Here is a 15,605-nt window from a genome sequence, read left to right as displayed (position 1 = left end):
TTGATTGCTTAGTCTATTCGCTATCAGTGCCTGCTGTTCCTCTGGGCCCCCTGCTAGGCTTTTGTATATTAAATTGCGTTCCGTCAGCCGCTTCGCCAGTCCGCGTGACCATCAATTATTCTATTGATGTGATGTCTTAATGCGTGGAGTTTATCGCACTTCAGCTGGGCCATCAGCCTGTCCTTTCTGAAGAAGTTGGGCAATCACCCATCACACGCGATCTCTCACAGCTTGTGATGTCTGCCCCAGTTGCCTAGCCCGTCTGCTGAATGCTCGTTTCACTGCTTTGCCTGTCTCTTCACCATAGTAATGGCCGCCCGTGCACTGTTCCCTATTGTACACGCAGCCTGTGTGTTTCCCGCGTGGTCTCCTCATCCACCTCTATTTGTGCTGGCCGCTTCTGCATAGTTGTTTGAGGTCTCTTGTACAGTGTGCTGCGTACCCGTTCCCACTGGGCACACACCTTCGTGTCTTGATCTGAATGTGGCCCGCTCTCTGGCCCTCAGCGCGCGGGCGAGTCAGGACCTCCCTCCGTGCCTCTTTTCGAGCTCGCAGTCCACTTGGGCCCCGCTCTTCTCAACAAGGCGGGGGGATGTACTTGTACTGCCTCCATGGTCAGGGTGTCGCGCGCACCTCACGCTAGTCTCTGTGCGAAGGTTCGCTGGGGCTTATCTAATGGCGGTCGCAGGAAGGAGGGAGGCACCATCGCCAGCAACAGTCTGTTACTTACAGTTCGGCCGCTCTCGGCTCTCCTATTCCTCCCCGCTCGCTACCCCAGTCATCTGCTGGGTCTCCTCCGCGTCTCGAGGGTGCTTGCCTCGCCTCCGCGCATTCTCACTGCTCCTCGCGGCGATCTCCGGGTTCCCGCTGTCCTCTCGGTGATCAGGCACTGGCCGGCGCTGCCATCTTAGGCCGCACCGGGTTGCAAGTCTCGGGTCTGATTTCTTTGGGCAGCCTCCGTCCCTCAAAGCACAGCTTAATCCTCAATCCTCGTGGTGCCCCAGATGTTCCGAAGCCTGGTCCTGTTGCTTTTTGTAGAATTATTCTGGCATATGGGCAGGAGTTTGGTGATTAGCGGCCCTGAACGGCAAGAGCCTCATGCAAGTGCGTCCATCTTGCTAGGCGCCCAGCCCCCCCTTCCCCCGCCCCCTTGAAGTACCCCTCTATGGCTTCCTTGAATAGTGACTTTGTCCCCTGTGTCCTGCAACACCTGTGAAGGGAGGCACCAGCTCAGAGGGGCACGCAGGGGCCCTGGCCAGAGGGACCAGATCAGTTCTATGTGGGCATGATCAGAGATGGAGATGTCTGATAACCGTGCCGATTTAAGGCAACGCAACAGGGAGTGTGTAAGAAACTCATAATTGATGCAGGAATAAGATAAATGGACATGTGTGTAAAAACATTAGTCCTGCACATCAGGGTGGAGATATCGCCAGGCATCCACTAAGCCGGCGTCAGTAAATTCTCTCCTAAGCTGGCCCAACATAGCCCTCACGCCCTGAAAGTGGGTAGTGTTCCTATCAAGCGCAGGGTTCCAAACGATGCTTAAAATCCCCGCCTATCACAACCTCCCCTTTAGACAGGCTCAGCTCTTCCTTAAGAACTGTGTGTAGGAAAGTCTCATGAGCCTGGTTCCGGGCATAAAGGTTGAGGAAAGTCAGGGTAGAATGCCCTCTCTCTATGATCACTATCCTAAACCGCCCACCCGGATCCCTGACCACCGCTAGCACCTTAGAGTAAAAGCCCTTATTAAACAGAATAGCCACCCCCAATGTCTTGGACTTGCTATAAGCCCAATGCTGGCAAGGATATCGTGGGTGGGTCATGCAGGAGCAGTCCTCCCAGAGTAAATATTTCTCCTGTAAGAAAATTATATTGGGATCTTGCTGAAGGAGGTAGCTTGATATTTGCTGGTTCTTACTAGGGGAGTTAAGCCTTCGTACAATCAAGAAGTAAGGTTTAGTACTTGATTGTACGAGGGCTTAACTCGTCAAGGTCAGAGTCTCCATAGACTACCCAGAGTAAGTGTAGCGGTACAGAAGTGGCACTGATTCCGCCCGATAACGCGGACAGGGCCAAGGGTTAGAAGACCCTCATGGCCATGTCCACACCCCCCTAATGAGGATCTAGGAGAGTGTACAAAATAAACAAGAAAAGGGAATCCCCCTCTCATTTAGCAGACAGCTGAGGACTCCCATCAAACTCTGACAAGGTGGAGAAACTCCTATGTGGGGGGGAGACGAGGAAAGAGGTCCAGAAGTCCAACACAGTAGCGTAAGGGTCAATCTCAAAAGGTAGGTGACATTGAGTTGCAAACAGGTAAGTCTGGCTTTGAGACCGAAGGCCCTGCAAAGCAAAGATTAAGATATGCATAGAAATGTGTTCCAACATCACAATCAAAGGGAAATCTGGAGTCAGGAGGACCAGGGACAGTCAAGCTGTGTCTTCGTAGTTCTGGGAGGATTCCGGTTTCCTGTTCTGCAAGTCTGTGATGATGCCCGTCATTGCATCTTGGCATTGCTTGCTTTACTGGCACATTCTCGACCACGCCTATCAGTCATGCGCCAGGCAGGGCGCCAGCCGGCCTGTTCTCTTGGCACAGGAGGCGAGGGCTCCCTGCTCTGGGATCCCTCGGGGAGCCCCATCATTTGTTTGGCATCTGTCAGGGACCTCACCAGTTGCGGTTTGGCGTTCCCCTGGAAAAGAATTTGAAAGGGATGAGTCCACTGATCCTGTGGGCAAGCTCCTCTGTACTTTGTCTTAGCTCTTCTATACTGGGGCCTCAGAATTGCTGCCTTACCTCAGCGAGGCCCCCACTGCCACAGGACTCGAACAGTCGTGAACTTCAAGGCAGTCCCGCAAAGAGGGCCCCTATGGGTTACGGCCAAAATCCGAGACTAGTGCCCCCACCCGGACACATCAATTTCAATAGGGGGGCTTCCTGGTCCACTGCAGTGGTGCTGTAGTCTTGTCTGCGCCAGGCCCCACCGAATGCGGGCCCCACCTGGATATGCAAGTCAACCCCATCAGGCACGGGGCCAGCTCCTTTCGATCGCCTCGTCTGGGACCCACACTCACCGGGGGTGGGCCCTCAAATGTAGGGTTCGACGTTTTTTTTTCCGGTGCCCCCAAGCTCAGTAGCACGCTGCAATTGAGGCTCCTAGAGCACAGAGCAAGCCAACTGAAAAATGGCGACTCGCACCTGGGCTAGGCTGCCGGAATGTATTGCCTCTGAGGGTCGCTGGGCTCATGCTGTATCCTCATCTGGTCGCCCCTGTTGTCACTGTGGGCCTTGTCCCCAGTGCTGCTGGGTAACCACTGAAGCCCGGGTTTATCAGTCAGCACTACCAGCTTCTTCCCTGCTCCTCAGCAAGATGGCGGCTGCTTCTGGACCTGGGAGAGCAAGCAGAGCCAGGCTGCTCCTGCCAAGTTAGGCCCTGCCTGCAAATTCAAGGGCCCCCAGCTGCTGGGTCCCAGGGACATCCAGGTACTCTGTGGGAGGCCATGGTCGGAACGGCAAGACAGGCTTTATGCTGCTATAAGGCTCAAGGGAGCTCCGAACTCCATCCCCGGTAAGGCCGCGCCCCCCAAGTTATCCTTCTTAAGGGGCTGCAGTCCAGGCTGTGTTCTGCTCTCTAACTTTTAACATGTGGAATGGAAGTGCCCAACAGCTGACTTCCTTAATTTGCTAAGATTTCGATTTCTAGTCTTGCGCAGTGGTAACTCGAAATGCGGTATCCCCATGCATAAGTGCAAGTTGACTAGCGTCAGACTTACAGCAGGTAACTCCACTTGTGTTCCCACACACACATTCCACCTGCATCAGCAGGTGGCCTTTGTGTGCGAGTAGAGGCCCGCAATTCATGAATTGCATGCAGGAAAGGGGTGGTTCATTTCAGAACCTGCATGTTATTGCCTGTTAGGGTCTACAATCTTGTAGCAAAACTAGGGCAAGAATACCTGCCAGAAATGAAACATCTGGGCACACTGTTTCCATGCCACTTGTACCATTCAACACGTAATCGGGCCCTAAATGTGGGTTACACAACCATTCAAGATTCCCACAACACATTTATAAATCGGTGGCGGAATAAAAGTATGCCCAGATTTCTGTGTTAAGTATATTTTCCAGTTTAAGTCCTCGAAGAAGGAGCAACAATTTACTCTTATCCTATCTATTCAGTTATCTGATGGTTACCAAGGAGAGATGGTTAAAGTATGCAGCCGTAAAGAGTTGTGGTCATGTTCTCAGGTGCCACTTCCAAACAGTGTAAAAGCTCTGTTCAGCCTTATTTTCAGCATTTTAGGAAGCAGCTTCCAGTCCTTTTCCAGTAATTTTGTTTCTTCTTATCTTATCGAGACCCCGCCAGCTCCACACTGCTACTCATCCTCTTGCTTCTATATATTTGCAAGGCACCCCGTAAACTAGATTTCTTAATTCGCTGTTCTAAGATGGCCACCTGCTACCGTGGAACAGTAAGTTAATAATAGCAGGAAAAATCATTATAAAATTACTGCTGTGTGAGCACGCATGCCCACATACCAGCAGCCATCTTAGAATTATTTTGTTATGCTTTGAAAACAAGCATTTCAAGATGGCCGCCTGTGTACGCATCTTGAAATAATTTTTCGCATAGCTTAAGAAAGGGCATTCCAAGAAGGGAGCGTGCACATGCATGGCAGCCGTCTTGGGAAACAAATTGTTAAGGTCAGTAGCAGAGCAGCCACATTTTAATTGCAAGACCTATTTTCTTCTCCAGTGGTTTGCTTCTTCGCACTTTCACTCTTTTAACGCACTGAATACATTTGTTTATCAGGATTTTACATAGTATTGAGCACTAACAGCCTATTTCTAAGTGCTCCCAGTTCTGGTACCATATATGATAGAGATTAAGGAGCAGATGTACTTGGCATTTTAATGATAGCAAACGCTCCAATGCAGCTTGTGCGACCCTTACATTTTTTTTTCTTATGTACTAATTCCATTTTAGGAGTCGGAAATGTTTTTCTGACTCCTAATTTGAGATGCCAAGTAGAAACCGATTTAGCATCTGGATAGGACATGTTGTAGGTGACCCTTCCAAATACTGAATCAGTATCTAATGTATCAGTGTTTTGAGACAGAAATGTGGTTGCAAAAAGCATTGATCTTTTCTTAACACCTCAAACCTTTTTTTTTTTTTTTTATTTTATTGTTCTTTACCAACATACAGAATCAAATTAAATCATCTTTAACAACGTCGTGCCTTCCCACCCCCCCCCCCCCCCCACCCCCACCCGGGTCCAAGAGGTAACCAAGGATAAAAGCAATAAACATAAAAAAAATACAGAGAAACAAAAAAGGGGCAAAAAAAAAAAAGGACATTATATACTTATCCAAACTTAGACACAATCCTTACAAATATATACAAAAACAGAGAGTAGCTGTCTATGCCAAAAAAAAACAAAAAAGAGAGCAGGCTTAAAAAAGAAAAATAGGTCCGAATAAGAGCAGGGGATCGGTGCAGAGAGACAGAAAGGGAAAAATGAATCACAAATATACCAAAAAAAAAAATCTGCCTATACATTATGCATTATGGGGGCTCAGAGTATCAAGCTGTCTAGTCATAGGGTCCCAAACCACTAGACCCTTTTCTCTAGCTCTTCTTCCCTTCTTAGCATAGACAGCTCTCTCCAGCCTATACGTAGCAAAAAATCTAGCTTGCCATTGTCCAAAAGAAGGGGGGTTCAAATCCTTCCACTGCATAGCAATACATAGCCGCAAAATAGACATAGCAACGAACAACAAGGCACCACCTTCTTTAACATTAAGCAATTCATATAACCCTAACATGATAGTAATTGGCATAAGTTGAATATTTAAAGAAAGGATTCTATTCAAAAACAATTGTACCTCTTTCAAAAGCGGCGCGAGTTTTGGGCATGTAGCGAACATATGCACAGAATCCGCACCATACTCTGTACAGTGAGGACAGGTAGTTCCAGAGCCAACTGCCCATTTCGCGACCTTATTAGGAGTTATATACATAAAGTATCCGGTCTTATAAAATTGTACTTGCAGTTTAGGGGATAAGAGGTATGTTCGTGCTAGACTGAATGCAGAGCAAAAAACATTAGAAGAGATATTCAGCTTCAGCTGCCATTTAGCCTCTATTTTACTCAAATCATCTGGTCTTAGTTCGTTCAACATGCGATAAATATCTCCAATCCTGGGTATTTTAAAGCCAAGTAATTTGTCTATAAGATCTAGAGCTACAAGCCCAGCAGACCCCTCAATGTTCTTTACTAAGTAATTTATAATCGCGTGATACTGAAATATCTGGTCGTTGCTTAAATTAAAGCTGTTTTGCAATTCCTCAAATGACAGAAAATGCCCAGCCCTATATAAATCACCTAATCTATAAACACCAGCGCGGTGCCATTGCCGGAGATATGTGTTTTTAAATATTAGTGGGAGGTTGTCATTATTTCTGATCGGAGTGTAGTAGCTTAGCCTATTAATTCCAAATATTTTACGGATGTTACGAAAGACCTGGTAGGCACAGATCATTGTCTTAAATTTCACTCGCTTGTAGTAGCTATATTCCAACTGGCGCCAGAGACACCCCTTTAAATTTTCCCCCATTAGCAAAACATAGGGAGAGGGCAGGCCTGAAGGAGAAAGAATATTTTCCTCATGCATCAATTCACAGCATTGTTGTAAAGAAGCAGCCCAGTAATATAATTTTAAATTAGGAAGAGCCAAGCCTCCCCTCTCGCTAGATAAAGAGAGAAGGTTAAAAGCCCTTCTCGGTCTCGTGTATGACCAGATAAATTGAGAGAAAATTTGTTCAAAAACTAGAAGTATACGTCCATTAAAAATAAGCGGAATTGTGCGAAAAAAATAAAGTAATTTTGGAAAATAAGTCATTTTTAAGACATTACATCTTCCAATTATAGTTAAATGTAAATTGTCAATTTTCCTGAGTGATTTTCTCATATTAGTAGCCAGGGGGGTCAAGTTTTCATTCACTAAGGTGTCCAGGTCTGACACAATATCAATCCCGAGATATTTTGCTTTCTTGGTAATTCTTTCATCTACCCAGGTTATCATTTTATTAATAACTATCTGTGTCTTTGCTCGATTCAGGGCATAACCAGAAATCATTCCAAATTTTTGAGTTTCTTGCTCCAAAGTCCTGATAGCGAGCTCGGGTGCCGGGGTAACAATAGCGATGTCATCGGCGTAAGCCATAATCTTTGTATCAATACCAAACCTCGAGACCAGGGGAATTAAGAGATTGGCTTCAATTTTTCTTATTAAAGGGTCAATATAAAGAGCGAAAAGCAAGGGTGAACAAGGACACCCCTGCCTCGTTCCTCTAGTTATCTGTATTAATTCAGTCAATTGGCCATTGATGCATATTTTGGCTGTTGGATTCTTATATAATGCCTGTACAGCCTGAATAAGTCTTACTCCAAATCCAAGACGCCGCATGATGGCCCAGAGGAATTGCCAGGAGACCCGATCAAATGTCTTTTCAGCATCAAGAAGTATTAACGAGATCGGGTCTCCTGTCACCTCAGCGGCGTCAAATAGAGTAATAGTCCGACGGACATGTTCAGTGGTACCTTTTCTTGGTATAAATCCATGTTGCCATTTGGATACTAGTGACTCAATGTTTATAGATATTCTCATGGCAATAATTTTAGAGAAGATTTTTGAGTCAGTATTAATTAAGGTTATCGGTCTATAGGATGCCATCTCGAGGGGTGATTTATCTTTTTTTGGGAATATCACAATTTTGGCTAGAGACCAGGAATTCGGAGGAGCAGTCCCCTCAAAGATAGACCTTACTACACTTGTAAAAAGGTCTTTAATTTGAGCCGAGAACATTTTATAAAATTCGACTGGGATACTGTCCATCCCAGAAGCTTTACCATCCGGAAGGCTAGCCAGTGCTATTGCGATCTCATCTCAAACAGGGATATTTTCCAGTGAGTCTCGAGTAGCATCATTCAGTTTGCCAATCGATATTCCCTCTAGATATTCTCCTATCTTCATATCTAAGTCTTCAGATGACCCATTAATTTCTTCTAAGTATAGCTTTTCATAAAACTGCCTGAAGGCTTCCTCTATTTTTTTTGAATCGGTGATAAGCCCATCAGACTCAGTATTGATAGCAGTAATGGTATTTGCTGTTATTCTTTGTCTTGTGGAAATAGCGAGCTGATGTCCGATACGCTCACTCCACTCGTAGCATTTCTCTCTAGATGCTGCCCATTTGCTAGCCATTTTTACCGCTAACACGGCCCCCATTTCTGATTTAAAAACTGCTACCAGAGTCTGTGCCTCATCTAATCCAACGCCCGTCAGAACTGCCTAGTTTTTTTTCCGCTTCTATCATCTGTAGATGTAATAATTCAATTTGTATTATTTCCTGTTTATTCTTTCGGATTGAGAAACGTAATGTTTCCCCCTGATGGCTGCCTTAAGGGTATCCCAGACCACCATTACAGATGCTGTCCCAATATTCATATCCAAAAATTCCCGTAACCAACCGGCCATGTACTCTCGGTAGTTATTGTCATATAACCGAGCCTTTTCAAACGTCCAAGTTACGCCTGGTCGCTGAACACCCCAGCCCTCTATATTTAAGATAAGAGGATTGTGATCCGACAGTAATCGGGGGGAAACATCAACAGAACAATCATGGATAAAAGTAGAGGAAACGAAGAAATAATCCAGTCTAGCTAGAGACCGATGAGGGGCAGAAAAAAAAGTGAAGCCATTCTGACCAAGTTTGAGATTATCGGAAGTGGCCAATGCACTTATTCTTGATTGACGTGATTTATCACCCCAGGATCGTCTAAGTTGCTAGCGTATACCGAGCAAATGGTAAACACAGGATTAAGAGGTAAAGAGCATTGTACGATGACCCATCTCCCCTATGCGTCGGATTTAACCTGATTCACTACTATTGGTAGTATATTACGTACCAGAATCCCAACTCCCTTTATCCGGACCCCTGCGAGGTTGCCCCAATAAGTTTAAAACCAAGAATATTCAGCAAAGATTTCTGAGAGCCTTCAATATGAGTCTCTTGGAGGCATAAAACAGAAAACACATGCGCTGACTGACAACAGTCAGCGTCCCTCTGGGCGCGCCGTAAGTGCTTCGCTAGGAGCGAATAAGGAAGTTGTTCGGAAAGAGTAAAGCCAAAAGGTTTATCTTCAATTCCAAATTTTAATTCATGGATGTTCAGATCAGTTCATGTGATCGAGTGATGAAAACATTGCATTCATGAAATAACATCACTGTGTTAAATCTTCACTCAGGTGTTAAACTCTATCCCAATGCATTTCGGGCCCCTCTGGCCCTTCATCAGGGGAATCTATATTACAAAGAAAACATGTTCATATCAGTCATTTGTGAAAAAAATGAGGAATTAACCAAAAATCACAAAAGAAGAAAGGACTACGCCTATCAACAGGTAAGTTTACGCTCAACGAAACAACAAATATATCAATGTTGGCTTAATGAAACAATGTCAATATACCCCTAAGGACCAAAAAGACTAAAGTAGTTACGGATAGACCCACTCACTAATGAAAAGTGAGAAGAAACAAATCACCCTCGTGCGTTAGCTATGGTGTACAAAAAGTGGTGAAAACAAAGACGGCGCTAAAAGTGCCTAAACTCAGTTAAAAGACCCGTGAGGCGTGTGAAAACGCTTAATGCAAAATTCAGGGAGGTGCGCTAAACTAATGGGAAGAAAGTTGGTCAGCGAGTTGAAACATGGGGTTCTAATTAGTCAAGGTCAATACGATACGCTAAGGCGAACATGCAGCTTACTGTGAAAGCAAACGCTCTCTACCTGATTTGTTCTGATGTTGCCGGTCAGTCTTGCATCGGGGTTTACAAAAGTGTGGTTGGGCGTGCTCTTAAAAAGCGAAACACCGGAAGTGACGTGAGCGGTAATGGGACGGCAAGTGTGTGTTGAAAGACATTGGTTAAACATGGGCGCCATCTTAAAAGGGAGGGAAAGATGACTAACAAATACGTGTATCAACTTTAAAAAAAGGTGAAACATAGAAAAAACAAAAACAATAAAAGCAGGTATTCACACGACAATGAGCAAACATTGATAACAACAAAATAGTTCATAGTTTAAAGGTAGCAAGCGAATTCCAAGCGGTCATTAAGACCCTTCGGCTTCATAGATTCCAGTTTGTAAATCCAGTGTATCTCGCGTTGCAACAAGAAGGAATTGTTGTCTCTACCTTCTTTTTTCAATACAGTTTCTAGGACCAAAAATTGAAGTTGAGCAATGCTGTGTTGATTTTCAAGAAAATGCATCGCTATGGTGGATTTGGGATTGCTGGTGCGAATGTTACTCTTGTGTTCATGGATGCGGGTTTTTATCTTTCTTTCGGTTTTTCCCACATAAACAAGCCCGCACGGGCATTTCAGTAAGTATATTAAATTGGTGGTGTCACAGGTAGCATTGACTCGAAGCTTGATCGGCGTACCTCTCATGGGGTGCGAAATTTTTTGGCCCTTAATAATGTTGTTACAATTACTGCAATTCATGCAGGGAACTGTACCTCGAAATGTTGTAATGGGAATTTCAGTTTTGGGTCGGATCAGTTCCTGTATGTTTTTATTCCTGGTATGTGCAAACATCGGTGGATTGCTGAAGATGCCATTGAAATCGGTTTCTAGGGCCAAGACTGGCCAGTGTCTCTTAATGGTTTGCTTGAATTTATGACTCATGGTTGAGAAGCGGGAAACCACTACCATGCGGTGATGCTCACTACGTGTGGTGGGTTGCAGCAAAGTTTCACGGGATGCACTAGCCACTTTGGTAACAGCATTTTGTAAAATGGCTTGAGGATAACCACGGGTGGCAAAACGTTGTATCATTGACTGTGTTTGTGTGTGAGACTCAAAAGGATCAGAAACAATTCTCTTCACTCTGAGCAGTTGTGAAAATGGTAGATGAACTTTTAAAGATGGTTGGTGAAAGCTTGTGTAGTGTAAAAGGTTATTGCGATCGGTTGATTTCCTGAAAACAGATGTGGTGATCTTTTCGTTCTGGATTCTCAACAGAACGTCCAGGTACGTGATGGAAGTTTTATCGACATTGAAGGTGAATTGAATACGATCATTGATCAGGTTCAAATTATCCAAAGCAGCCCCGAGAGATTCTCGGGGACCAAGCCATAAAACAAAAATGTCATCTATGTAACGCAAGAAAATGCGTGCATGTTTCTTCCATGTGTCTAAGCTCAAAATGAATTTGTTTTCAAATGCGTGCATAAAAAGGTTGGCATAGGTCGGCGCGGCGCAATTGCCCATCGATGTGCCAGATAGCTGCAAATAATAGGTGTCGTTCCATCTAAAATAACTCTGATACAAGGTGAAAGAAAGGAGTTCCATCAAAAAAAGTTGAAAATCATGATCTAAATCAGATTGCACTAATGTTCCTTCAATGGCTTCAAGGCCCAAATTGTGGGGGATCGAGGTGTAGAGGGACTTCACATCGATTGTGCACAACCAGACTTCCTCTTCCTTGGGTAGTACAATTTGATTGATTTTGATCAAGAAGTCAGTTGTATCTTTAACATATGACTCCATCTGTTGAACAAAAGGTTGTAGATGAATGTCCAAGAATTTGCCCACCGATTCATGTATACTGCCTCTTGTGGATACTATTGGTCGCATAGGTGGATGTCTAAGATCCTTATGAATTTTTGGTAGCATGTATAGCGTGGGCGTTCTGGGATGTGAAGAGATCAGGAACTTTTTAGTTTTTTCATCAATGATGCCGTTCGTCACAGCTTTGTTTATTAACTCTTGTAGGAACGTTTGAAAAGTGGCAGTGGGATCCTGTTGCAACACCATGTAAGTATCTTTGTCATTTACGTGTGAGTTGACTTGAGCTTGATAGAAAGACATATCCATTATGACCAGGGCTCCGCCCTTGTCTGCTTTTTGACAAATGATGTCACGGTTGCCAGCCAGTTTGTCTAGTGTCGCTCTCTCCTTGTTGGTTAAATTTTGGAGTTTGGATCGTTTCTTAAAATTGAAAGATTGTATGTCCTTTTTAACCAAGTTTTCGAAGGAATCAAGTGTTTTATGTGAGATGGGTGCCTGGTAAGTACTCTTGACGCGAAGATGTTTCAAAAGGTGAGTTTCGTTGGACTTGGGAGTCTGTATCACGTTCTCAAAAAAGTGTCTCAATCGAAGGTTGCGCATAAGCTTGAATAGACTGATGTCCAATTCCAATCTATTAGTATGGAACGTAGGAACAAAAGAAGTCCCCTTTTGTAGTATGCGCGTTTCCATTTCTGTCATTCGATAATTGGAAATGTTAATAACAAGTCGCTCAGAATCTACGGTTTCTTCCCTTTGTTCCGTCGACTCGTCGAAGGTTGCGCCTTGGGACTGGGCATGGGTGGTGCGTCTTTTGCCCCTCCTGGGTCTAGTTGGTCTTTTTGACCCACCTCTAAAAAAGGCACATTGGTGTCAGATTGAGTTGAGGTGGTGCTTGCAAGTTGTATGGTACTCGCTGATTGCATGGTCGTAGTGGGTTGACCAATAGGACGTCGTTCACCCTCTGAAGACGAGGTATCAGTCTCCGTGTTGGGGTTGAATGGTCTATTTTGGCGTCGTCTAGCGTAGACCTCGGCCCACGAGTACACTTCACCCATCTTGTAGTCCACGGTGTCACGTTTATATTTTCGAATTTTTCTTTCACTGATTTCCTCTGTATATTTGTCTAATTGTGTTTTGAGGTCCTCCAAGGTTTTACCCCAGTCTTCTGATGCAATCAGTTCCTGGAGTTCAGTCTTGGTTTGGGCGATGTCCTTGTTAAGCTCTTCCAGAACCCTTGACAGTTCCTCTATGATTAATAAGATGAGATCTAAAGAACACTTATTTAAAATGGCATACCAGCGTTCCACAAACTTTGGGCTGTTTCTACATAGGAGAGGTTTTAATGGTACTCGGAGACCCCTTGGGATCCGCTGTGCTCGATGATATTTAATCAATGTACTGGCATGGAGTCGTTGGTTGATCTCACGTTTGCTGAGATATAACAATTGGCGTAAGTTGTTTTCTTTGTTTCTTTTGTTGATCAATGGTGTACTGTCCTCATTGATGAGTGCATAAATCTTGGAGGCGTCGTCATCTGCGAAGGCAAATGTGTCGGCCCGTAGATCAGTTAGGCGTGCTATGTCATCATAAGCCATGTTGGGCGGATTGGTTGGGAAGGTCGTGCTACGAGCCGGTGGGTTGAAAAGGATGAATCATACAGTTTTTTTGGGATCGTGCACAGACCGAAGGTTGAGCAGTTTGCAAATGTTGTCAGGTGCCACAGAGGTATCACTCTCAAAACCCAAGGAGTGTAAGAAATCAGAAAACACATGCGCTGACTGACAACAGTCAGCGTCCCTCTGGGCGCGCCGTAAGTGCTTCGCTAGGAGCGAATAAGGAAGTTGTTCGGAAAGAGTAAAGCCAAAAGGTTTATCTTCAATTCCAAATTTTAATTCATGGATGTTCAGATCAGTTCATGTGATCGAGTGATGAAAACATTGCATTCATGAAATAACATCACTGTGTTAAATCTTCACTCAGGTGTTAAACTCTATCCCAATGCATTTCGGGCCCCTCTGGCCCTTCATCAGGGGAATCTATATTACAAAGAAAACATGTTCATATCAGTCATTTGTGAAAAAAATGAGGAATTAACCAAAAATCACAAAAGAAGAAAGGACTACGCCTATCAACAGGTAAGTTTACGCTCAACGAAACAACAAATATATCAATGTTGGCTTAATGAAACAATGTCAATATACCCCTAAGGACCAAAAAGACTAAAGTAGTTACGGATAGACCCACTCACTAATGAAAAGTGAGAAGAAACAAATCACCCTCGTGCGTTAGCTATGGTGTACAAAAAGTGGTGAAAACAAAGACGGCGCTAAAAGTGCCTAAACTCAGTTAAAAGACCCGTGAGGCGTGTGAAAACGCTTAATGCAAAATTCAGGGAGGTGCGCTAAACTAATGGGAAGAAAGTTGGTCAGCGAGTTGAAACATGGGGTTCTAATTAGTCAAGGTCAATACGATACGCTAAGGCGAACATGCAGCTTACTGTGAAAGCAAACGCTCTCTACCTGATTTGTTCTGATGTTGCCGGTCAGTCTTGCATCGGGGTTTACAAAAGTGTGGTTGGGCGTGCTCTTAAAAAGCGAAACACCGGAAGTGACGTGAGCGGTAATGGGACGGCAAGTGTGTGTTGAAAGACATTGGTTAAACATGGGCGCCATCTTAAAAGGGAGGGAAAGATGACTAACAAATACGTGTATCAACTTTAAAAAAAGGTGAAACATAGAAAAAACAAAAACAATAAAAGCAGGTATTCACACGACAATGAGCAAACATTGATAACAACAAAATAGTTCATAGTTTAAAGGTAGCAAGCGAATTCCAAGCGGTCATTAAGACCCTTCGGCTTCATAGATTCCAGTTTGTAAATCCAGTGTATCTCGCGTTGCAACAAGAAGGAATTGTTGTCTCTACCTTCTTTTTTCAATACAGTTTCTAGGACCAAAAATTGAAGTTGAGCAATGCTGTGTTGATTTTCAAGAAAATGCATCGCTATGGTGGATTTGGGATTGCTGGTGCGAATGTTACTCTTGTGTTCATGGATACGGGTTTTTATCTTTCTTTCGGTTTTTCCCACATAAACAAGCCCGCACGGGCATTTCAGTAAGTATATTAAATTGGTGGTGTCACAGGTAGCATTGACTCGAAGCTTGATCGGCGTACCTCTCATGGGGTGCGAAATTTTTTGGCCCTTAATAATGTTGTTACAATTACTGCAATTCATGCAGGGAACTGTACCTCGAAATGTTGTAATGGGAATTTCAGTTTTGGGTCGGATCAGTTCCTGTATGTTTTTATTCCTGGTATGTGCAAACATCGGTGGATTGCTGAAGATGCCATTGAAATCGGTTTCTAGGGCCAAGACTGGCCAGTGTCTCTTAATGGTTTGCTTGAATTTATGACTCATGGTTGAGAAGCGGGAAACCACTACCATGCGGTGATGCTCACTACGTGTGGTGGGTTGCAGCAAAGTTTCACGGGATGCACTAGCCACTTTGGTAACAGCATTTTGTAAAATGGCTTGAGGATAACCACGGGTGGCAAAACATTGTATCATTGACTGTGTTTGTGTGTGAGACTCAAAAGGATCAGAAACAATTCTCTTCACTCTGAGCAGTTGTGAAAATGGTAGATGAACTTTTAAAGATGGTTGGTGAAAGCTTGTGTAGTGTAAAAGGTTATTGCGATCGGTTGATTTCCTGAAAACAGATGTGGTGATCTTTTCGTTCTGGATTCCCAACAGAACGTCCAGGTACGTGATGGAAGTTTTATCGACATTGAAGGTGAATTGAATACGATCATTGATCTAGTGCATCCCGTGAAACTTTGCTGCAACCCACCACACGTAGTGAGCATCACCGCATGGTAGTGGTTTCCCGCTTCTCAACCATGAGTCATAAATTCAAGCAAACCATTAAGAGACACTGGCCAGTCTTGGCCCTAGAAACCGATT

The 15,605-nt window shown here is 44.2% G+C and overlaps 1 protein-coding gene across 8 annotated transcripts in view; it reads left to right on the top strand.

Annotated features, from left to right (window-relative positions):
* Nucleotides 1–15,605, top strand: part of PNPLA8 (patatin like domain 8, phospholipase A2) — a 440,884-nt gene that overhangs the window by 166,176 nt on the left and 259,103 nt on the right. For 4 of the 8 annotated variants that reach the window (XM_085653102.1, XM_085653103.1, XM_085653101.1 and 1 more), the window contains one exon: nucleotides 11,846–11,887. The exons of the other annotated variants lie outside the window; for them this stretch is intronic. In XM_085653102.1, the coding sequence (XP_085509228.1) occupies nucleotides 11,846–11,887 (42 nt within the window). The remainder of the gene's footprint in view (nucleotides 1–11,845; nucleotides 11,888–15,605) is intronic. 8 annotated transcript variants of the gene reach the window in all.

Source organism: Triturus cristatus, chromosome 4_1 (genome assembly GCF_964204655.1).
Source record: "Triturus cristatus chromosome 4_1, aTriCri1.1, whole genome shotgun sequence".
Lineage (NCBI taxonomy): Eukaryota > Metazoa > Chordata > Amphibia > Caudata > Salamandridae > Triturus > Triturus cristatus.
This window is presented reverse-complemented; position numbering and strand designations above follow the sequence as displayed.